Source organism: Lucilia sericata, unplaced genomic scaffold (genome assembly GCF_015586225.1).
Source record: "Lucilia sericata isolate MDLA Ls3-8-SP2 unplaced genomic scaffold, ASM1558622v1 Contig000106F_arrow, whole genome shotgun sequence".
Taxonomy (NCBI): Eukaryota; Metazoa; Arthropoda; class Insecta; order Diptera; family Calliphoridae; genus Lucilia; species Lucilia sericata.
In genome coordinates, this window is record NW_023994138.1 from 80,414 (window position 1) to 106,421 (window position 26,008).

The 26,008-nt window shown below is 29.9% G+C and overlaps 2 protein-coding genes across 2 annotated transcripts; one reads left to right on the forward strand and one right to left on the reverse strand.

Annotated features, from left to right (window-relative positions):
• Positions 1-16,227: 16,227 nt before the first annotated feature.
• Positions 16,228-24,296, forward strand: LOC119600182 (peroxidase). The gene is made up of 8 exons (XM_037950277.1): positions 16,228-16,307; positions 16,409-17,037; positions 17,953-18,658; positions 18,729-18,894; positions 18,951-19,124; positions 19,278-19,476; positions 22,112-22,217; positions 24,139-24,296. Exons 1-8 carry the CDS (start codon positions 16,228-16,230, stop codon positions 24,209-24,211), a joined length of 2,133 nt encoding a protein of 710 aa, XP_037806205.1. The 3' UTR covers positions 24,212-24,296.
• Positions 24,297-24,343: 47 nt separating this feature from the next.
• Positions 24,344-24,682, reverse strand: LOC119600184 (cuticle collagen 34). Its single transcript, XM_037950278.1, has one exon. The coding sequence runs from the start codon at positions 24,680-24,682 to the stop codon at positions 24,344-24,346; it is 339 nt and encodes a 112-aa protein (XP_037806206.1).
• Between the last annotated feature and the right edge of the window lie 1,326 nt (positions 24,683-26,008).

Genomic DNA, 26,008 nt, shown 5'->3' on the forward strand with positions numbered 1-26,008 from the left:
TGGCTGGATTGTCCAGCGTTTTTAATGCTTGTCCAGTTTCAAGCTAAAATTTAATTTGTCCAGCTAAATAGAATTTTTTAGTACACTGCAATCTTGGGCAATAATTTTTATGTTATCTTTGTCAAATCATGTTAGCCAACACTGTTTGTACATTTGTTATACAACTAAGTTATGATTTCACTCTTCTTTCATCACTGACAACATGTCTCAACACTTGAACAGCTGATGTCGTAATAAATATGATTGCGAGCGATAGTCAATTTCTTTACGTACAGCTTACGTTTATTACGTTTACGATTTTTATACCCTACACCACTATAGTGGGGAGGGTATTATACGTTTGTGCTGATGTTTGTAACACACAAAAATATTGGTCTGGCTGACTGCCCATGTAAACCTTGTGCGCAAACTATGGCCGCAATTTTCAAGATAATTTGATGAAATTTGGTTTTTGGCACAGGGACGAAGCCTATTGAAAATGGTTGAAATCGGTCCATTATTTCACCTAGCCCCCATACAACCGTACCTCCCGATTTGGGCTTTTTATGCCATTATTACGTCAAATATACTATTATCTCTCTAAAAATTGACATAAATATGTTTTATATAAGTATAAATGACACTGCAGATTTTCGTAATGATCGGCCCTTATTTGACCCTAGCCCCCATACAAACCCCCCTTCAAAAAATGTCTTAAACGTCTAAAATTGACTTGTAACCATTTGTATCGCAATGAAACTCAACATAACTAACTGTTATTTACAAAATATATCCTTTTCCCAAATTGAATGAGTATCGGCCCATGTTTGACCTATACTCCTATATAATTATATATTTATATTTAGAAAATTAGTTTTCTATCAATAAATTGCTTAAATACCTTGGAATTAAGGTAAAATTCTACATAAAAGTTTCTTTATGAAAAATAATTTTTTTTAAATATACTCATGGTGTAGGGTATTATATGGTCGGCCATGCCCGACTATACTTTCCTACTTGTTAAAATTAAAAACATCAAAAATGGCGCTTTTTCAAATCTTTTGCTCTTAAAAACTAAGTTAACGAAGTGATCGGGGAAAACTAAAAATATATTCGTACTCTATGGACTATACAAAACGGAATTGTTATATGAGAACCCCTGCATTTTTTTGGTGTATCACTGTGAAATTATTTACACAAAACCAAAATTAACATTTTCTCTGTATTTTTTTATGTCCAGCTTTTTTTGTTTTGTCCAGCTTTTTAAAACCCAATGTCCAGCTTTTTGCGAATCGGAATCTGGCAACCCTAGTCATCACACATAAGCCTTCGCATCGCGTCAAGATGACTACCCGTCGCGAAGGAACTACACTATACACATATGAAACCTGAGATCATATATAGTAGAACTACGTTTTCAGTTTTTCATTTTGTGATCTTTTCTCCCTTTTAAAGGACTTAAAAATTTTAAGGATATAAAAATTTTAAAAAAAATTATTTAAACAGTTCCGCTCGTTAATTTTTCTTTATATGAATATAAAATGATAGAGAACTTTTTCCAGAAATAGATACAATTTATTATTTTTACTTTTCAGGACGAAAAGTTGTAAAAAATGTCCTTCGAAAAATGTATCCTTTTATATCCTTGAGAATTTCCAATATATTTTTCTAAAAAAAATACATGTTGAAACCATGCATATACTTTAACACATGCTTAAATTTCGTTCTTATAGCTTTATAAGTTAAGCCTAAACAGAAAAAAAACATATTATTAGGTTCATTAAAAAAAAATACTTTTATCGATACAGCAATTAAGATTACAAAATATTAGATAGTACTTTTTGGACTTGAACAAGTCCACATACATATGAAACTGGAGATCGTATATAGTAAATCTGCGTTCTCAGTTTTTATTTTTCTGATTTTTTCTCCTTTTAAAGGAAATCAAAATTTTAAAGATGTAAAAATTTCTATTAATATTTATATACATATTTTTACTAGCTGTGTGTGCCCGGCGTTGTCCGGGTTTCTTCGAAAATTGAAAAGAATATTTTTCTATCTGTAATGACTATACTTTTTTTAAATAGATGTCGAAATTTAGCTTATAACGATAAAATAGTTATTATATTTTTCCGCATTTTGTTTAATACTTAAAGTCAGTTTCTGGACCAAAAAGTCCTTTAAAAATTTACAAATTGATAATGAGCTTAATCTAGGAAATTTTTACTAATTTGTAGACAAAGTGTAATTTTTATTGGAGGCTTAAATATCAATATTTTTAATTGAGGACTTTTATTATTAATTTTTATGTTCTCATAAATTTCCTTAAATTTTTCTTTTGTATACAAATCAAATATTTTATCTTCATTTGAAAGCGCTAATTCTTTTATATTTTCTCTATTCATTTTAGATATCAGTTTCCTCAGAATCGAATCTAGTTTCGCTGAGTTTTCGCTGAATCTTGTATGCATATAATTATTTTTGTTTTCAATATTTTGGGTTCGAGATTTCTTCATATTCGAAACGGGTTTCGTTGAATTATCATCACGACCTATGTGCACAATATTATTTTCTATATATATATTCAAATTCTCTACATTCTCAATATTATTAAATTGCAATTTGTTTATATTTTTGACGTCATTAATTGAGGTGCATTCCCATATGTGAAGTTGATCAGGCTTCTGAGATGTGCATTTCTCCAGTTTATTTTCTTCTACACGTGTATTTTCCAATTCATTAACATCATTTCTCTTATCTAATTCTTTCTTTGCCTCATTTTCTTTATTCTTCATGCCTCTTGTTGTTACTAAAACTTTTTTTTGTTTTTCGTCATATTCCTGTGGTATCATTTGTTTAAGTACATCTGAGTTAATTTCTATTCTGGAAAGTGCGTCTGCATTTGTATTCATTTTGCCCTTTTTATAGACAATTGAAAAATCATAGTCACACAGATCTAGTCTAATTCTAGTCATTTTTGATGAAGGATTCTTATGTGAAAATAGTGAAATTAATGGTCGGTGGTCCGTTACTACTATAAATTGTCTACCATATAAATAAGGTTTAAAGAAATTTATGCCCCAATGGATTGCTAAAAGTTCTTTTTCTATTATAGGTTTATTAATGTCGTGTTTTTGTAAAGATTTACTAGCGTATGAAATTGGTAGGTCTTGTCCAATGTCTCCTTGTGATAAAACTGCTCCTAGTGCGTAATTTGAAGCATCTGTGGTAAGTATGAAAGGTCTGTTAAAATCTGGGTATTGTAATATTGGTGGATTAGTTAATTTTTCTTTTAGTGTGTCAAAAGCACTTTGACATTCATTGGTCCATTCGAATTTAACTGATTTCTTTAATAAAGAATTTAATTGTTTTGCAATATCTGCAAAATTTGGTATGAATTTTCTATAATAGTTACAAAATGCAACAAATCTTCTGACTTCGTCTGTATTTTTGGGTATAGGATAATTCTTGACTATTTCGTATTTAGATGGATCTGTTCTTACACCGTCTTTAGTAATAAGATGACCCAAATAAACTACTTCTGGTCTCAAAAAACAACATTTTTGTGGATTTAGTTTCAGATTATATCTATGAAGTCTATCAAGAACCTTGACAAGATTTTGGTTGTGATGATTTAAGCTGCAACCATATACTATTATATCGTCTACGTACAGAAAAGCTTCAGAATCCAATCCAGACAATGCTATTGTAAGCATTCTTTGAAAGCTATTCGATGATACTTTCAAACCGAATGGGAGTCGTTTAAATTGAAAATGACCATGTGGAGTGGAAAATGCTGTAAGTGGTCTTGAATCCTTTTCAAGCTCAATTTGGTGAAATGAACTAGTCATATCGAGCGTCGAAAACCATTTTGCTCTTCCTAGTTTGTCCAAAACATCCTCTAATCTAGTTAGTGGAAATTTATCATTGACTATTTTGTCATTCAATTTTCTAAAGTCTACTACAAGTCTCCATTTCTTTTTATCCTCAGTATTCTTTTTCGGTACTAAAAGGAGTGGAGCATTATATGGACTAACTGATGGTTCTATTATATCCTCGTTAAGCATCTTCTGTACTTGTTCATTTATTATTTGTGTATGTGAATGTGGAAGTCTATAATTTTTTATATACACTGGTGTATTATCAGAAGTTGTGATATTCTGTTTATAAAAATTATTTACTGTTAAACTTTCATCATCTAAATGAAATACATTTTGATATTTTCTAAAAATTTCTATTAATTGTTTTTTTGCATGTTCGTCACTATTGTTTATGTTAAGTGTATTTAGTATTTTGTTAAAACGCTCGTCATTGTTTATGTTATTGTAATTTAATATGTCATAATTTTTAAGAGCGTCAGTCTGGAGTTGAATGCCTTTTAATGTTACAGTAGAGTTCGTTGTATTTAAACTTTTTATATGTGTCATTCCGTTTTTGGGTGCTATCGAATTACTTAAGAAAATTCCGTCTTCTAACTCATTATTAAATATGACACTATCCTCATTTATATTTAATTTTACTGGTTGTATAATTTCTGTTCTTGGTGGTATTGTTATTGTTAATTCACTATATGTTTTTGTTTGCATAGGCAAAATTATTGTTGTATTGTTTACAAATAAAGTTAATGTAAATGTTTCATAATCAATTTTACAAAAATATTTCTTTAAAAAGTCTCGCCCAATAATACCATCAGTTTCAATTGGAAAATCTGTATCTACTAGTTGAAATGTATGTTTACATTCTATGTTTGTTAAATTTAGATTAAGGTCAATAGTTCCTATTGAATTTATTTCCTGATTTGTGATACCTGTTAGTTTACATCTTTCTTCTGGATAATATTTTTCATTTTCGAAATATTTGTTCATACGGCATAGTGATATGTCGGCACCTGTGTCGACAAGAAATGTTAATGTTTTATTTTTGTATGTGACAGTAATGAAATTTGTATTATTTTCAGTTAATTTAAAAATCCTTAATTTTGGCTTTCCGGAATATTCTCGTATTCCGAGCCTTCCATGTTTCCCGTGTCGTTTATTGCACGTATATATCTTCGGTCTCTGTTAGTGCTGTTATTATTATTATTCCTAGTTGTATTATTGTTATTTGTGTTGTTAAAATTGCTTTTCCTAATATTTGTGTTACTGTCATTATTTGACCTAAAACTGTTGTTATTGCTACTTGTCCTGATATTATTGTTTTGTCTGAAATTGTTGTTATTTGGTCTGTAATTGTTGTTATTCTGTCTATAATTGTTGTTAATTGGTCTATAACTATTATTATTATTATTATTATTAGACCTATAATTGTTATTATTAAAATTTTGTCTATTTGGTCTAAAGTTATTGGTTTGCCTATAACCTCTCTCAAAATGCATAATAGAGCTTGGGTTTCTTTTTTGCTCATTTTCTAATTCGAGAGCAAGTTCTGTTGCTTCTTGAAGATTTTTGGGGCGTGCAGCAAAAATTGCTGTTTTTAAATTGTCATTTATGCCCCTTTTAAATGATTCAAGGGCTAGTTTATTATTCAGGGTAATTATTACATTTTTCTCCGGTTCTGTGGCATCATTTCCCAACTCTTCAATTCCTAATTTATTAAGGTTATCTATTATATCAGTCAATCTGTCCCTGTAGTTATTTACCGTTAAATTTCTTTGGTACAAATTGTTTAACCTATCCTGTAGTTGTGGAATTGTCTTGTTATTTCTGTATCTTTGCTGTAAAGCACTCTTCAATGCGTCAAAAGTCTCAGGCACAGCAACAACACCAATAGCCGTTCTAACATTTGAAGTTAGTTTCGCATGGAAAACGTACTGAAGGAAATCTTTTTTAGCTACTTCTGATAATGTCTTATATATGAGATCACCTGTCACCACAAAACATTCAAGTTCGTTGAAATTTCCTGAGAATAATGGGAGAGTTTTGGAAGTTGTTTCCAAACTAAATGCCGCCATGATGAATTCCTTTTCTTCTTGCATTTGGGCCTTGTTTAAAAATTCTATTATTGTTTTACATAAATTATTAAATTCTATTTTCAGTGCAACTGTATTCTCAGTGTCACCTTCTATTTCTAATGCTGTCTGAAAACCTTCTTTAATATCTTCTATAATATTTAATTTTTCCTTTATGGTCTTTTTTGTATATTTTCTATTGGGACTTTTCTTTAGATTTGCCCAAATATCTTTTAATTTTTTCACAAATTCCTCCATAAATCATATTTTTATTACTACATACTACTACATATATATTTTCTATTTATTTTATTACAAAAAAAAAATTTTTTTTTTTATATATATATATAATCTTTTATATATCTGTTATAGCATTGCTATTAACAGTAGCCACCTTTTTCTTGACATAATCTTTAAAATATTTATTTATTCTATATACTATGAATATAACAATTGCAATTACTATTAAAAAGAATTTTTTATCAATCTCCTCTTTATTTTCTGATTGATTATTATTATTGATTATATTCTCTTCCACTGTTACCTCTTTACTTTGAGGTCTTCCCATTTTTTTTTTATCTCTATCTTAATTTTATCTATCTCTGTCCAAAGTTCTTGAGCTTTTTCCCATGCAATTGGGTTTTGCTCGTCTCTGACAATTCTAAGGTTTTCTGCTAATTTCTTTCTTAACCTGACCAGACGTCCACCTCTCTTTTTTTATTCTGGTGTCTATCTTTGGGATTGTTGTCAATTTGTCATCTTTTAACCTTTCCTGTCTTCTTCTATATTCCTCCAAAGTTAGTTTTTGAGGTCCTAATCTGGCTGGGACGTATTTAGGAATGTCTTCTGTTATGCCCAAAGGTACATATTCTTCCATCTAAAGATCGAGATTGCATGATCAAGATTAAGTGGGCAGGATCGAGATTTGCAGGATCGCCATGTGGTGGTTTTAGATTGGCAGGATCAAGTGGGTTGGTTTTAGATTGGCAGGATCAAGTGAGTTGGTTTGTCAAAATAACAAAAGTAAATTAATTAAAGAGTTTGTTTTGTAACCGGCAGTGTTTGCCGTTGGCTACGCTATTGCTTTTGCCGATCTTACCTTAATAAGGGCAAAAGGAGATTTTCTGAATAAAATTCAAGGCAATGTAGTTGCCGATTTGAGTCTTAGTCTTAATCTGTTTTATTTGTGGCCAAGGGGCTCTTTTTATATAAAATTTACATATCTTCTTTACTATTCTAACTTATTCTAATTTACATTCTATCTTGCTTAATCCTATTCCATACATGCACTTATTCTAATTTCGACAGTTGCAACTTGATGAGTTGACCAATCAGGTTGTCTTCAAATTGGGGAATTGAGTGACTTTAATAATGTCACTCAAACACCAATATGATCCCTTTAAGCATTCGTCACATTTCATTCAAGTGCAGCTTGATCGATTTTGTTTATGTTTGGAGTGTGCGGTGTATGTGTATGTACGTGTGTGTGTTGATGTTTTTGTACAGTGGTGTGTAATGCAAGAGCACACTACAAAACTTTTTTCGAGAAATTATACTGAAATCAGCATTTTCAATCACTGGTAGGGAACTAAGGACATTTTCAAAATAGTTGTTTTAATTTTTCCACGTAGAGTAGATTTTAAGAACTGTTCAGTTTAAATTTGGTCACACTTTACTTTGAATTGTAGTGCCCCTGGTGTAAAGAGGCAAAAGGCTTCGGGGCATGTTATTAACTACAAAAATACGTACAATTAACCATTCAAAATTTCAAGCGATTTTCTTGCTATTTGAATAATTACATGTAATTGAAGAAACTCTGAAACGATTATGAAAAATTCTGGACAAAATCATGAAAAATTTGGGTTCATTGCAAGATTTCAAAATTCTTAAAAAAAGAACAAAATTACTGTCCTAGGAAAATATGAAGAGTCCTTGAATTTTGACAGAGAAACCAAAACAACTTTTAATTTGACAAACAATTTTGAGTTGTTCATTACAGAGTAAAACCTCCGTTTTTGTCTCATCATTGTTTCTCAAATACATCCATTTATACAAAAGTATGTTTAAAAATATTATTGTTATTCTTTAGCTTTTATGCATCCACACTTAAGTTTTGGCTGGATTTAGACACCACTTATTAAATCCGAAGAAATAAAGGTTTAAAGGTCAAATATCGTTAGATATACAAAAAACATACCCAAATAATTTTACTTATTAAAATATCCAAATCTTCCTCCAATTAAAAAAATTTCGGAATTTGTTAATGATAAATGGAAAATGTGTGCTGGAGTTATTCAAAATCATTATTTAATTTGAAAAGCTTGCAATAAATACGGCGCTACATACAGAAAAAGTAGTGCAGAATTTTTGGTGGATAATTTTCTAAAAGTATAAAATGATATCGAAAGATGAATTCATCCAAATTTTATATGAACAATGCTTTATATGCATCATTTGAGAGGTCTACCTATTTATATAAGATTTGCAAAAGTGCTGTCTTTCGGGACACTCTAATGAGTAGTCAAATACATATCTTCATGTTTTTTTAGATTTGAGCTGCATTTAAAAAATGGCAACCGAATTTGTATCAAGATAATTTTTTCATGGTATGTTTAACTGATCACAGATTTTTATTTTTATCTCGATTTAAATATTAGTGATTACGCATCTTTATTGTTTTCTCAAATTGAGAGTTATTTAAAGTAAATTTTTAAAGAGTTATATAAATATAAATTTTAAGGGGAGATAAGAATGATTTTCTAGATAGATTTAAGTGTTATATAAGGAACCACAGCCGATTTAAATTCGAATTTTATGAAAATGTAATATGAATATATCATTTACCCTATTTTAGGATCGTAGGAAACTACATCCGATTCTGATTTAAAATAGTTATTTTCTGATACACAGCAGATTACAGGTTTTGAAATAAAAATAGTTTTCCGGTGGAAAATATAAGTGATGGGAGTCTTATATATGGATCTACAACAATATAATTTTGATAAAGAATTTTCATATGCTATTTTCTCGATCGTAGTAAACTACATCCGATTCTGTTTTCAAATAGTTATTTTTTGAGGATATACAGCCGATTACAGGTTTTGAAATAAGAATAGTTTTCCGGTGGAAAATATAAGTGATGGGAGTATTATATACGGATCTATGATTACAGATTTTTATTTTACGTAATCGTAAAGTTAGTTAAACATTATAGTGTTTTCAAATAAAAATAAATTTTTGATTAAAAATTTAACTAAAAAATAATTCTTATATAATATAAGAAGTATATATCATGATCTCTAGCATTATAAATGTAACAAAAAGTCATTGCATTTCATTAAGATCACAACATTCCTGAAATTAGGGGTATAGGTGTATTTTTTTGGATTTGATGTATTAAATATTCTCTTCCTCAAACTAACCTAACCTTCCACGATAGAACTATTGTCATGCTAATTTCATGAAGCATAAAATCCAGATCAAAAAGTTGATTCCAAAAATACACTGTATGTTGCCAAATTTCTTGAAAATCGGATTCATATTTTTTATATTTAGCCTAGAAATATGGTGTTATAGGTGGTATTCTAAAAGTGAACATAAAAATATGCGTAGCATCCAATCAATATAATATAGAGTCTTTTTTTAACTTCTGAGGTTATACCTATTAATATGCCGAATTTTATGTAAATCGGTTTAGTAGTTATGTAGTGAAAGAGTAAAAAGAGTGTCATATATATTTATTATTAAATACATATTATACGTTTTGAAGATGTAATGTTTCGTACTGTTCATTCCACTACATTCATTATAATAGTTTTTATTAAAATCGGATCAGTAAGTTTTTTGTATGCCTGAACGTAAATTTGGTTTAATAATTGTTTTACAAAAAGTTGGTGTAAAAAGGAGCATGGCGTTCCAATCCAGATCCTGAGGTCAGACCTAATTGGTATACCAAATTTCATGTAAATCGGATCAGTAGTTTTCTGTAAGTCTCGAATAGAAATTTTGTATGACAATTATATATAAAAAAAGTGAGAATAAGAAGAATCGTGACGTCAAATCATCACTTTAGAATAGAACTATTAGTGTTCTAAATTTCATGTAAATCGGTTCAGTAGTTTGTCCGTGAAAGCGTAACAAACTGACATTCTCTTTCATATAATTATAGGATAATATATATGTGAGGATAATTTTATATAAAGTGGGCGTAGAAAGGGGCGTGGCATAGGATCACTATCTTATATATAGCCTATAGTTTTTTCAGACTTATAACTATCGGTATGCAAAATTTCAGGTAAATCGGTTTAGTAGTTTTTGCATATTGTGATTGGAAAATTGGTGTAATAATAGTTTTATAAAAAGTGGGCGTAAAAAGGGGCGTGGCATCCGATCAAGATCTTATATAGCCTATTGTTCTGTAGTGCCAGCCCTATAATTAGCATTCATGTAAATGTAAATGTCAATTATAATCATAAGTATAAGTAGGTAAAATAAGAAGAAAAACAAGTTAGAGTGCTATATTCGGCTGAGCCGAATCTTAATACCCTCCACCAGCTACTTTTATATTAATACTTTCTAATTGATCGAATATTTGTACAATAAGTTTTCTCATGTCTTAAATAGAAAAATCCCAAGATTTAAACTGCTAAATCTATACAATTCTAAGATTTATTGAACATTACAAACGCCATTTTCTTTATATTTTTATAGCGCTTAGCAATATTAGTACTTTGCATGTATGCATGTGTGTGAAAGATTTAAGGAATTTTCAAAATACATATATATATAATTTTGTTCTACACAAATTGATAATGCAAATAGTTAAATACGGTTTAAAGTGCTTTTAGGGGCAGGACCTAGTATGGGAGATATGACCAATTATAGACCGATCGTAAAAAATTCTTTAAGCAAAATTTCTGTACATAAAAGCTATATTTCAGTCAAATTTTTGTATCTATATCGTAATTTTGTAATAAGTTTATGAGTGTTTATTTGATTTTCTGAAAGGAAACTTTTATGGGACCGACCCGCACCCATGTTATGAACCGATCGTGAAAAAATCTGGAAATAGAATTTTTGTATACAAAACTAATATTTATGCCAAATTTTGTATCAATAGCTTTATTTGGTAAAGAGTAATGTGCGTTTAAAGGATTTTCGTTAAAAGGACCTTGTATGGGAGCTATGGCCAATTATGTATACAAAGACAAAATTTCAAAATTCTGTATCTATATCTTAGTAATATTTCTCCGTATATGAGCAATACTTCTGCCAAACTTTATATTTAGTAATGAGTTATGTGCGTTTAAGTGATTTTCGGTAGGGGACCTTGTATGGGAGCTATGACCAGTTATGGACCGATCGGAAAAAAATCTCTCAGTAATATTTCTGTGCACATAAGCAATACTTGTTCCAAACTTTATATGGATATCTTAATTTAGTAATGAGTTATGTACGTTTAAGTGGAGACCTTGTATGGGAGCTATGACTAGTTATAGACCGATCGGAAAACAATTTCACAGTAATATTTCTGTGTATATAGGCAATACTTGTACCAAACTTTATATGGATATCTTAATTTAGTAATGAGTTATGTGCGTTTAAGTGATTTTCGGCAGGGGACCTTGTATGGGAGCTATGACCAATTATGGACCGATCGGAAAAAATTTCTTAGTAATATTTCTGTACATATGAGTAATATTTGTACCAAATTTTATATGGATATCTTAATTAAGTAATGAGTTATGTGGTTTAAGTGATTTTCGGGAGGGGACCTTGTATGGGAGCTATGACCAATTATGGACCTATCGGAAAAAAATTTCACAGTAATATTTTTGTGCATACGGGCAATACTTCTACCAAATTTTATATGGATATCTTATTTTGTAATGAGTTATGTGCGTTTAAGTGAGTTTCGGGAGGGGTGACCTTGTATGGGAGCTATGACCAATTATGGACCGATCGGAAAAAACTTTCTGAGTAATATTTCTGTATAGATAAGCAATACTTGCACCAAATCTTATATAGATATCTTAGTTAAGTAATGAGTTATGCGCGTTTAAGTGATTTTCGGGAGGGGACCTTGTATGGGAGCTATGTCCAATTATGGACCGATACAGAAAATTTTTTCTCTGAATGAATTCTATTGACATAAGATTTTAATTTGTAAAATTTTGTGAAGATATCGACATTGTGACGGAAGTTATTAACAAAAAACCCATTTTCCGGGAATATGTACTTTTGTATGGGAGGTATATGAAATTGTGGACCGATTCTAGCAATACTTTTCAGCAGGGATCAAGATCTTGTGTAGAAACGAATGTATGGTAATTTTCATGGAATTATCTTGCATAGTTTTCGAGAAAATTACATCAGAATGTGTAAAAAATGCTTATTTTTTTCGAGGTTGTTTCAAATTTTGATTCATAACTTTTCCCGGTGTGAACCGATTTTGCCCATTTTCAATACCAAACAACTTAGGAAAATGAAGAACATTTTGGGTGAATTTGGTTAAACTCTATTGCTTCGTTTTATCGTGAGCGTGTTTTACACAGACAGACGGACAGACGGACATAGCTAAATCGACTCAGAATTTGATAAGGACCCAGAATATATATACTTTGTTGAGTCTCAGATGAATATTTCTTGGTGTTACACACGGAATGACAAAGTTATATATACCCTCTATCACCACTGATGGTGGTGGAGGGTATAAAAACAGCTCATTTGAATTAAACGCGTAAGTTATGTTAAAATTAATTAATGGCAAATACTTCCAAACAAATTGGTCTAATCTATACAATGCCAAAGAAACTTAGTACCAAAAATTTATGATTCTAACTTTAACGGTTTGGACTGAGCGATGATAAATTAGTCATTACATAAATTATTTGCAACTTTTTTTGCAATTGTGGGTGATACTTCCCTTATTTAAAATTTTATTTTGAAGTATGTCCGCAGTTACTATTAATCATAAAAACGTGAAAAAATAATATAGTGGTTTTTCATATTTTTTAATGCTCTATTCGACTATGCTATGCCAATTATCATATTAGCAACAAATGGCTATAGTTATATCTCTAATTTACATATAATAGAGGTTCCAAAAAATATCGATTTTTCTCATTAGCTTATTAGTATCTAAAACTGACTGGTGTTAAATTTTAGTCGAATCAAAAATGGGAACCCGTGCCGGAAATCGATTGAAAAGTGTAAAATTGGTAAAAAAAAAATAGATCAATATTTCTTACAGCTTAGATGTACCTGCGATTTGAACTCGGCGGATTTCGGGAAAATCGCATTTTTTATAATATTATAGAGAATACGTATTAATTCTTTACTGTTGCACATTTTAAATAAAGTATTATCAGAGTATTATAGTCTAGATAATACAAAATATATATCCGAAGTTTTATTAAAATCGGACATTCTTAACCCATAAACTGTGGAGTTCAAAGGTAAAATTTTGCAATATTTGGGAATTTTTAGTGAAATAATATTTATTTGTCGGCCATATTTACCAAAAATGACTGGAATTTATCATATATAGTCCGATATTTAAAATATGTAGAGTGAAAAAGGTAGATTAACCCTTTAAGGCACTTGGGAATAATTTAACCCTTTTACGGTCAAAAATAATTTATGTCTAGAAAAAAACTTGAAAACTTATATTTAAGATAATTTGAGTATGCTGAATCCGGGAAAAATAATATTTTTTGAATTTGAGTTTTCCCTAGTGAGTTATAGAAGGTCAAAGTTAAATGTCGAATATATTCGACATTCGAAAAACAGTCTCAAAAAAGTACCACCAATATTTTTTTGTAAAATGTCTTCTTAAACTTCTTTCAATACAATACAATTTAAATCTGCATAGTCCGATCTCCTAAAATACAATTTTTTTGGCCATTAAATGAAGCTGTTTTTTAAACGTTGTTAAAAAGCACTTTTTAAAAAGTAGTCATAAGTGACAATTTCTTAAAGTCTGATTTTTAAATACTTTTTAAATTTTTTCCTTCATACAAGCTTGAATCACTCTAATGTACATATATATCGTAGTGACGTCATTTGTTTTTAATTAAATACTTTTGTTTTTTTTATTAACTCGTTTTATAAAAAAAATCATTTTGAATTTATTAAATAAAAAACCTTTGTTAAATAAACATTAAAATAGAAAACATTTATTAAAAACGCTATATCATAGGACAAACACAAAGTTATTGACAATTTCCCAAAGTTATTGACAAAAAATCATGTATTTTTTACATTGTTTTGTAAGCTGATGTGATGTAAACAAAAATATTTTCTCAAAAAAGAACGAATATGTTTTTGCTACACATGTATTTATGAAAAGAAAATGCCTATAACTTAGTTATTTATTTATATTTTATACCTTCTTAGTAAACAATTTTTTTCGGCCATGTCTGATGTCAAAATTTTGTGAAATATTTCTTAGACTTTTACAGAATAATCGGCAAACTTTTTGTTAGATTTTTGCACATTTTCTGAAGTATTAAACTTTGAAAGATTGTCGGACATTTATCGGACATCTATTAGACTTTCTTATATTTGATCAGACTTTTGAACGAACTGTCGGTCATTGTTTAGTGGCCCAGGAAAAACTTACATTGAAAAGTAATGAGTTAAAAAGCTAATAAAACCTCTTTTCACTACTTCTTCATTAGCAATTTAAGTCATTATTTTAACACGGTGATGTCATTGGTGGCAAGTACTTCTACGCGCGCTTACAAATAGGGAGTTAAAGAAGTACTTTCAATTTCTCTTACAAAACAGTTGTTGAGTAAGTTGTTTCGTTTTTTAATAATAAAAAGAGCCAGCTAGAATACGAACCAGGGACTTCGGTTTGTTAGTCAAATGCTCTACACACTGCACCACTGCTTAGCTATTTTATTGCGCGTCAAATAATGGTTTTATCACATACAAAACTAATTTTGTTTTATTTTTTGTAAAACACAATTCTTAAAACGCAATTAAATAAAATGTGCAAACAAAATGACAAAGCCGAAAATAAAGTACTTCTATATCAGATTATAAGAAAGTCATTACTAGAGTACTTCTAAGTAATGCAGACGGTAAGTAGTAGTCATTGAAAAGTAAGTGGTAATGGAAGTACAACCCATTACCGAGTTTTTGCTGGGGGGTTGTTGGAAAGATATTTTTCTCTAAAATATTGTTCGAAATGTAAAGAATATATGTACATATGTATAATTTTAATGGCAAAATTTTTTAAGAAATTAAAAGTCGTATTTTTTACCCAATTTTATTCTTTTCAATCGATTTCCGGCACGGGTTATCATTATCCGATTTGACTAAAATTTAACAATAGTAAGTTTTAGACACTAATAAACAAAATAAGACCCATCTGAGCAAAATCGATTTTTTGGACACCTCTAATGTATGTAATTATCTAACATTTTTAAAATTTTACAGGAGAATCAAAACACTATTTAAATTGAAAAGTTTGTTTGAAAAGTTTTGTTTTTTGTCAATAAAATCATTAAATATGTTCGGAGGAGTCCAATTTTTGTTGTGGACATTTGATGCATACATTGAACTTTTGATTAGTTAGGGCCGTTTGCGTTTCAGGTGACGATATATTGAATTGTAATTTAATTTATCTGTGATGTTCGACTTGAATTCAAGTATCCTTTTCACTGGAGAATGCTATTGAATTACGACGATGTATCAGAGCATTTCATACATATGTACTTATATTGTAATTTTAATATACGACTAGATTTCAAATTGTTTTACACCTAGGCCACTATCGGGCCTGTTGTGCGCTCTTTTTCATGGAATAAAAAATGTTTGTTGGTAAAAAAATCATTGTGTTAAATGAATGTATTATCTTGAATTCTAGCAAAAATGCTTATTGGAATATGATTTTGGTTACACTGTCGTTAAAAGTTGCTTGTGTTGCATATAATAGTGTATGTATTTAAAATTTTAATGCTTTTATTACGTGTATGTAGGTGTGTATGTTAATTAATTATAAATTAGATTAAGAACTACTTATCAACACATGGTGTGTGTCTTTATTATTTGACTTTAAGAAGTGTGCCGCTAATGTGTGTTATTTTCCGCATAGATTTGGAACGTGATTATTGTGGAAATTATGAGTTGCATTTACCCACGAAATGAATACTGTTTAATTGATAAAAGATTCTTTGATAATATACAAATATCTTAATATATAAATAAATGTTCAAAACAATGAAATTTTGTAGTGTTAAAAATTTAATTCAATCGAAAGTATCGGACTCTCACTAACCTCTAACGAAATAATGAAGTTTTGCACATTTCGTTTCAAAGTATTGATCTTAACCATTATAACTGAAGCTAAATTAAGTAATCAATTTAGATGGTAAGAAAACTGTTTAAAAATTATCACATGAATATACATACTTAATATGTATGTATGTATGCAGATAATATATCTTTTTAATTATTTCCATTATTAAATAGCCCATACTCTCATTGGAATGACCCGGGTACATTAAGTGTAGAGGCTCTAACGGCATTGGCCGCTAGAAATACTTTATCCGAATTAGGTATGAAGGATTTAATGCCAGGACAAAATAGCCAGTTAAATATAGTAAAGCCAGTTCCAGAATCTGGTCTATCGGCCATGGCAATAGAATCCTTGCTGCAAAACTCATTTCGCTCTAATAATATAAAAAAGGATGTATTTGGTGGAATTTATGGGGATCAAACATTAGACAATTTGTACAGTTCCTATTTGGGGGCAATGAAAACGGCGGAATTAGAATGTGCTGTGCCTCCCATATCATGTTTCAATGACACTAGCAACTACTATTTTCGAACGTATGATGGTTCCTGTAACAATTTCCAATTTCCCGGCTATGGTATTGCAAAGTCAAGGTACTCACGTATTTTAAGACCAAAATATGGTGATGGTCAATATGCTCCTAGCAAATCTTCATCTGGCCATGCTCTACCAAATCCCCGCGTTTTATCGTTATCACTATATGGGGAGGATACGTTATCGGATAGTTATCGTACATTATTAACAATGCAATTTGGTCAATTTGTTGCCCACGACATCAGTCAGTTATATAGCGAGGGATTACCGGGTAAGTAATATTAATTATCAATACATTTACTACAAGACAGGCATAACTCAAAAACTCGGTTTTGAACTATGTATTACAAAATATGGGCCGTTTTAAAATATTTCATTATATATTTTCAAAAATGTCTAATTTTTTGTTATTAGTTAATTTTTGATATGTAATCGCACATATTTTATAAATAAAGATTTAGTTTAGGCTGGGCTTTATAATTCTCGTTAAGTTAAACAATTAAATTTAAGTTACAATTTCTTCCCTTATGGTTAAACTATAAAACCTTTTTAAATTCGGATTAGAAATATATTAATTATTAGAAATATTTTTAATTAAATCGAGTTTAATTTGTTAAATCCTATGATTTATTTAAAAAGTTATTTAGAATTATGTCAAATTTCGTAGATAATTTAAAGCCGTGAAGGTTTTGATAAAAACGGTAACAAAAATCAATAATTACAAAAAATTTCAATTTATTTCAACAACTGAAAGTGGTTTTAAAAAACAATTTTAAAAATGTTTAAAATTTTTAACTTAAGTCGTGTTAAAATAATATTAGTAAATTATAAATTTTTATAGTTAATATACATTATTTAATTTTAAATCATTTTGCCTTAGTTCGGACTTCTATTGTTTCGTACACATTTTTATTTTGGATACGTATTTACTAAGTGTTATAAAAAAATGCCAAATATCGAACAATTCAGGCAAGGAAATTTGATTTTTTACAGCATTAAAAAATTTTCTCCAGTTTATTAGTCGTTTTTCTACGTAAAAAGTAGAAATTAACCTTTCGCATAGCTCGTTAACGTAAGGCCAAATGGCTTTGTAAATACATACATAAATTCAAATTATGTATATATGGATAACCAATGGATATCATTTCGTATAAAATATAAAAAGTCATGCTTTCTATAATTTTAGATGACTGCTGCGCAAATCCGAAGCACAAAATGTGTTATTCGATACCTTTACATCCTTTTGGCCCGATTGCAATGACCTCGGGAAAGACATGTCTTAGCTTTGCCCGTAGTTTATCTGATAAAGATATTGCCTGTGCACCCAGCGGTTTGCCTTATGCGGAGAAGATTACAACAACTACAGCCTTCTTGGATCTATCATCAGTTTATGGAAATTCATTGGAGCAGAACATAAAAGTGCGCCAGTACAAAGGTGGCTTGCTGAAAACCAGTTTGTATAACAGTAAACCATTTTTACCCGTTCAATCCAGCTCAAATGGCGAATGTCCGGCAAATAACGAGCAATGTTATAGCATACCCGATAATCGAAATCAATTTACACCAATAATTGCTGTTCTGCAAACGATATTTGTCAGAGAGCACAATAGATTAGCGAAAATTTTGTCTCGAATAAACCCTCATTATTCAGATGAAAGAATTTTCCAAGTGGCACGAAAAATTAATATAGCTCAATATCAAAAGATTACCTTCTACGATTGGTTGCCGCTCATTTTAGGTCCCATGTATAGTTTTGCTAATCGTTTGATATATTCGGTTTCGCCTTATGAATATGTAAATGATTATGATCGAAATTTGGATCCAGCACCATTTGCCGAATATGCTGCCGCAGCATTTCGTTATATACATCAATCAATTCCTGGATGGTTTTCGTAAGAAATGATTTTTTTCACTTTAAATAACATACAGTTTGTATCTTATTATGTATGTTATTGTTTTTAGAATGGTTTCCTCCGGACGAAATAGTAATCAAACTATGCGCTTGAGTGACTATTTCGACCGTCAAGATTCTATGAAGCTTCTAATGGAAGGAAACAACTTCGATTCTCTTATACGTGGTTTAGCAACACAACTAGAGAAACGTGCTGATGGCAATGTAGACAGAGAGGTTTGAATCTATATTAGTTTTTGGTTTTCAATTCATTATTAAATTCTTAATCGCAGGTCAAACATCATTTCGATCGTAAATCTTTCGATGAATTCGGCACTGACCTAAAAGCTATAGATATTCAGCGAGGTCGAGATTACGGTTTACCTAGTTACAATGATTATAGAGAACAATGTGGCCTAGCAAGAGCGTATCAGTGGTCAGATTTCTTAAATGAAATTTCAGAAGAGGTACGTAATATATACAAATGAAATTCCGAAGCAAACGTAAATGTTATGATGCAATTCTTTATAGGGTACAAACACAAAGTTTGTCCATTTTAAATGTACACCAACGGGTCATTTTTTTCTAATATACATATCTTTCGTTTTAATTTATTTTAGAAAATTGAATTACTGAAAAAGTTTTATTCATCACCGAATGACATAGATTTGACTATTGGCGGTTCATATGAAAATCACTCTGGAGATTCAATGCTAGGTCCAACATTTCAATGTATTATTGGGAAACAATTTTTTAAAATACGTGCAGCTGACCGCTTCTTCTTCGAACACGAAGATAAAAATTCCGGATTCACTAGAGGTAAATTTAATATTTTGTATGTTCATATTAAATCGCAAAACAGTTTACTAAATGGATAATCATTTTTTAAGTTGTTTAACTTAAGATATATGGGCATTTCCATAAAAGCTATTACCACGACTAAAAACCATTTCACCTTTAAGAAAAATATTACAATAATACTTATTATTAAAGTGGTTATTTAATAATACTTATTATTAAAGTGGTTACTTAATAATATTTATTATTGAAGCAGTTTAATTTTTATACCCACCATCAAAAAAGATGGGGGTATATTGATTTTGTCATTCCGTTTGTAACACATCGAAATATTGGTCATAGACCCACAAAAGTATATATATTCTGGGTCCTTATTGAATTCTAAGACGATCTAGCCATGTCTGTCCGTCCGTCTGTCTGTTAAAAGCACGATAGAGTCCGAACAGAACTAGATAGAGGATTGAAATTTTCCACAAATATTCTCTATAGGTATTGTTTGGTATTGAAAATGGGCAATATCGGTCCACGTTTTCGGATAGCCCCCATACAAGAGGACCCCCGAAAAACAGCTTTAATGGGCATATCTATTTCAAATGTACGATTATAGCGATGAAATTAGACATAAATAAGTTTCATATGATCCAAAATCTCCCTACCAAATTTTATGAGGATTGGTCCATATGACTCTACCCCCATATAAGCCCTCTTCAGAAAATTAGTTTAACGCTCATTACTGGCTTAAATATACTAGTATAACAAAGAAATTTGACATAAGTAAGTCTCTTATGATCCAAAACCTCTCTACCAAATTTTATGTTGATCGGTTCATAATTGACCTTACCCCCATATAAGTTCCCTATCAGAAAATGACTTTAACGCTCATTACTGGCTTAAAAATACGAGTATAGTGATGAAATTCAACACACATAAGTTTCAATGAAGCCAATATCTCTCTATCAAACTTTATGTGGATCGGTCCATAATTGTCCCTACTCCCCCGTATAAGGTGCCCTTCAAAAAATTACTTAAACGATCATTACTGGCTTAAAAATACAGAATACAGAAAAGCGATGAAATTCTACACACATATTTTTAATACGAGTTAAAACATCTCTACCAAATGTATTGAGGATCGGTCCATAAGAAAATTACTTTGACGAACTTTGCTGACTTAAAAATACTTGAACAGTTATGAAATTTTATATAAGAAAACATTTATAGGAACGTAAATCTTCCTACCGAATTTCATGCGGAAAGTGTCGGGAAGTGATATTCGATGTAAAAACGGTCAATTATTAACCCTATCTCTCATATAACATCCTCTTCAGTTAATTTGATGAGTAATATCACCATTATGTTAATAGGGGAGCATTCCTTTTAAGGCATACGGTTTGATGGTGGGTATATGCCGAATATAAGACTCTCACTTGTTTTAATCAGTTGTGAAACAATTTAAAAATAATGCTGAATTCTTATTGCGGGATTTTAGGACATAGCACGTTTTCTTTTTCTGAATTTTTATTTTTTGCTGAACTTAGCACATTTTCTTATATTTTTTTTTTCAATACGTACAGGTTCTATTTTGAAGATAGTTATTAATTAAAATTTACACAAATGTTTTGCTGTATATAATTTAGTAAGCGTAGGTTCACGATTTCTCAAGTGGCTCCTCAGAAAACAGATTATACAGAAATAAATATGTCGAATAGGTAGTATTTATTATCAAATTTGGAGCAAGTTATTTTTTTTTTCAAAAATTATATAGTAAAGAAATGCGGACATCGCGCTTTATTTGTTCCTAGCCACAATATAAGGTCCCCTTCAGAAATTATCATAATGCTCATAAATGCCTTAAACATATCAATATAGCTGGGAAATTTTATATAGCCAAAACTTAAAAGAACTTAAATCGCTACACTAATTTTTATGAGTATCGGTCTATATTTGACCATTTTTTCACCACTGGTAACCAGTCTGGTAAGCATTCGGAAAGGAAGAAAGAAAAAGTGGGAGAGAAGGGAGTAAGAGAGGACGAGGAATGAGTAAAACAGGGAGAGAGTGAGATGAGAAGAAGAGAGAATGTGTGTGTTGTTTGTACATCAGAAATGAAAGAATGCTCCCAGCTAGCATTTTTTTAAATTTTGATCACATTCGAGTCATTTATGACTCTTCTGCTCAATTAAAATGATCATATACACATGCTCCTTTATTGATCATAAATTAAAATGGTACCCTATCCGCTATAAGAAACATTTATAGGAACGTAAATCTTCCTACCCAATTTGATGCGGAAAGTGTAGGGAAGTGATATTCGATGTAGAGATGTTTTGTATGAACCAAAATTGGTCTAAAAACAAATTATGAAAAACGGTCAACTATTAACCCTATCTCTCATATAAGGTCCTCTTCAGTTAATTTGATGAGTAATATCACTATTATGTTTATAGGGGAGCATTCCTTTTAAGGCATACGGTTTGATGGTGGGTATATGAGATTCGGCACAGCCGAATGCATATGAAAATATTTTCAAAGTGTTGTAATGTTGTATAATATACAACATTACAACACTACATATTATGTAGTGTATCTATAGGAATAATTTTCAATACTTGCTTGTCTTTGATGTTATTAATTTAAAGTAATCTCTCTCTCACAGATCAACTGGCTGAAATACGAAAAATTAGTTTTGCAAGTATTGTCTGTGCTAATGGAAACAATTTGCAATGTATCCAACCAAATGTTTTTATCTTTCCCAATCACCAGTAAGTTATATTTTCATTAATTCGACACCTCCAATCTATACCATCCCTGCAAAAAATTAAATGAAAAAGGTTAATTCAAAATTGTTTTGCTGCGATGCTAAGTTAGGCTCACTTCTTTATGCCAATAAGTATACATATTTACCAATATTAATGTCAAGAAAGTTGGCTTTCAAAGAGTACTGAGTAGACTTAGCACAGTTTATGTACATACAGTTAATCTCAAAAATAAGTATACAGAAATACTGACAATTGGTTTTATTTAAAAAAAACATATTACTTTTTCAAAAATCAAAAAAGTAACATATTTATTTATTAAAAACAATTATGATAATTATTATTCACTGCTTTTTTCCGGGTTATTTTGGTTACTTGAGTTCTCATTTAAGGTGTAGTTAAATAGGTACAAAATTTACGTCACAAAAGTAAGTATACAGATAATTTCAATATGTATTTGGCTTAATGATATTAACAAAATTCATGAAAATTTTACCTGTTTGAATGTAATTATTTTATAATAAAATATTCTGTACACTATACCATGAAAAATTCACTTTTTGTTCCGAAAAATTTAAATTTTTTTCCTATTTAAGAACATCTGACTATTTAAACCCCCGGAGTTTTGGATCGGGTATTCAATAATATCCCTCGTTTGATCATTATGATGCATTGGAAGACGATATTTTAACTTTTAAATTAATTGTTTCTTTACAATAATTACAATCCATTGCGGAACATTGCCGTTTTTAACATAGTATGGCGTACATATTCGATATTTAACGGCGATTTCCTAAAATTTATGTCTTAAAATGCGATATTAATAATATTTGCACTAGTATCCATTAATTAAAACAAGTTTTTTGGTTCCAATCATCCATTACACACTCCTAAATACTACCAATAATCGTCAAATGGTGACCATGTCAATAACTTACACTACATATCGGTTCTGAAATTGATTATTGTCCAAAATAGTAAGATTTTTATATTAAATCAGGCTCAATTGGTGGTATGAATACGAATTGAACTATTTTGAACACGGATACATCTTAATTTGTTGCTAGAACAAATAAAATGTCCGATCCATAAAACATGGTTATTGTATCGAGTATATCAAGATATGATTGGTAGCATTATTGTATGCTTTGGAAATCGGAGTATTTGGAAAACCTGTTTAAATTAAAGAAAATATATAGAATTATCCAAATTTTAAAGTTTATGTTGTAAGTCTTAAGAAATCGGAGTTAAATTTCGGGTTTTTAAGAACGTAGTGTGTTCAAAATGGCCAAATCCATGCATATAACATTAATTTCGAAATAACAACTCTTTTCAAAAGTTAAAAATTCAAAATGGCCAAATCCATGCATATAACATTAATTTCGAAATAACAACTCTTTTCAAAAGTTAAAAATTCTAAAGTGGAAAAAAAATCGTAGAAATGAGAAAAAACTGTTCTACTAATTAATTCCGGAGCCAATCGGTCCAAATTTCAAGATTTCGGAACTAAAAGTAGATTTTTTCCAAGTTATTGTGTAAAAAATATTTTATTAAAAAGTAATTATATTAATACAAGTAAAATTTTCATAAATTTTGTTAATATCATTAAACCAAATATATACTGAAATGATCTGTATACTTACTTTTGTGACGTAAATTTTGCACCTTTTTAACTTTAGCTTAAATGAGAACTCAAAGAACCAATATATGAAGAAAAAAAGTAGTGAATAATAATTATCATAATTGTTTTTAATAAATAAATGTGTTACTTTCTTGTTTTTTGAAAAAGTAATATGTTTTTTTAAATAAAACCAATCGTCAGTATTTCTGTATACTTATTTTTGTGATTAACTGTATGTATATTGGAGGCATCAAATTTGTTATAAAATGAATTTATTTTAAAAATTAATTTCTTTTATTTTTTCAGAAATAATTTAATAAATTGCAAAGCTTTTCCACAACTGGATCTTAGATTATGGAAGGACAACGTTCATTATTAAAAACGAAATATTTATTTTGTATTTTTTATTTTAATTTATTTTCTACTCTAATTTTCTACTCTAAAATAAATGTTTTTTTTTATAAAATATAGATCACATATTATGTATGTTTATTATATTGCTAAATTATATCTAGTGGTGATAATGACCATATCCTGGAGGACCTTGCGGCCCAGGATATCCCGGGCGTCCAGGTCTACCTGGTGGTCCTGTATTACCAGGTAGTCCACTAGGACCAGGTTTTCCTGGACGCCCTGGTTGTCCGTAGTAGCCGGTATCACCCTTTTCTCCTGGATAACCGGGAGCTCCAGGCCGCCCTGCATCTCCAGGTGGACCCGGTGGTCCCGGAGGACATGAGCACGAAGAATATCTACCATATCCAGAACCATGATGATAATAGTTATCGTCGTAATCATCGTCGTAATATCCTGGTGAGGTTTCGCCTGCTTTAAGCCAGGTTGCTAAAATCATATGTATTTTGTTTATAATAAAATAATAAAAAATAATATATTTAACTAAAATACTAACCTGTTAAAATTACTATAAAGACTATCTGCATTCTGTTTACTTAATAAACTTAATCTGAATACCGGAGTCCCATTTATAGTAAATCGTTTTGTTTTGTTTTCTCTTCAAATTTGTATGACCCAGAAAAAATATTCTAAAACCGTTTAATATATAGTACGTATCTAGTTCATAGTAGCAGTCTATTTTTAATATCATATAGTATGTACATATGTATAGTACCCAAACCGATAATAGTTGTTCATGTTATTGCTACGGACTGAAATAAAATGGTACGCTTAAAAATTTACATAACTAAATTAATTTTTAAATCATTACTTTTTTTAAACTAAATTTTTGAGTGAAATATATAAAATCATGTCCTTTTTGGGCTAATTTTTGAAAACGATCCAGCTCAAGAACTAAACCTAACAAATTTGGGGTTTTTAACATTTATTTTAATAACAATTTATATGTATATAACATATATTTATGTATATATGTATGTATATATATTTAAAAACGAAACTCGAGCACCATTTTTTGTGAGTCGGTCTAATGTATATATGTATGTATAATATCGTTATAAGTATGTATGTATGTATGTATGTATGTATGTATGTATATATAACCGGTTTCTGAATAGAAATTGATGTTATTGTAGTAAAATAATTAGTATTGAAAAAAATCAAAAGTTCTACACATGTATAATGTATATAATTTAATTCATAAATTTCATTCAATTCATCTCTGAAAAATAACAATAATAAAAGAATGTCAGAAATAAATACGACCAATAAAACGGCCAAAACAATAGGTTATTATTTAGTCATACTTAAAGAACCATATAAAAGAAAAAAACACAATTTTTAATAGAACATATAAAGTCTGCCTTACAGCGTTGTCAACTTAGTTTAAACTTAGTTAAATATTTCAATCCATTTTACAATTTCCTGCAAAGAAATTTATTTACACTTGATTGATTTTAATTTAAAAAATGTTCGTTAAACCTGCTCTAAGAGATTAATTAAAAATTAAATTTTTAAATTTTGATCCCTTTACGAAAACATCTCGAAATTTCAGTTTTTCATGGCTGACACATTTTCGTCCCGAACCTAGTATAATCGACCTATTAATTTTCCTTTGTACCACCATCATCTATAGCCTGCTCTAAGAGATTATTTTAAAATTAGCACAGATCGACGGTATTATTGAACAAAACATTCTATGGGCTTTCAAGACACTTCTCGATATAAATTTTAAAATTTTGATCCCTTTACGAAAATATCTCGA

What these genes read in the sequence shown, in the direction of transcription:
- LOC119600184 (XM_037950278.1), bottom strand. Translation starts at nt 24,682, where the DNA reads ATGATTTTAGCAACCTGGCTTAAAGCAGGCGAAACCTCACCAGGATAT.
- LOC119600182 (XM_037950277.1), top strand. Translation starts at nt 16,228, where the DNA reads ATGAAGTTTTGCACATTTCGTTTCAAAGTATTGATCTTAACCATTATA. An exon ending in ATATAGCGAGGGATTACCGG is followed by an intron (nt 17,038 to 17,952) that starts GTAAGTAATATT and finishes CTATAATTTTAG; the next exon opens with ATGACTGCTGCGCAAATCCG. An exon ending in TTTATCTTTCCCAATCACCA is followed by an intron (nt 22,218 to 24,138) that starts GTAAGTTATATT and finishes TTATTTTTTCAG; the next exon opens with AAATAATTTAATAAATTGCA.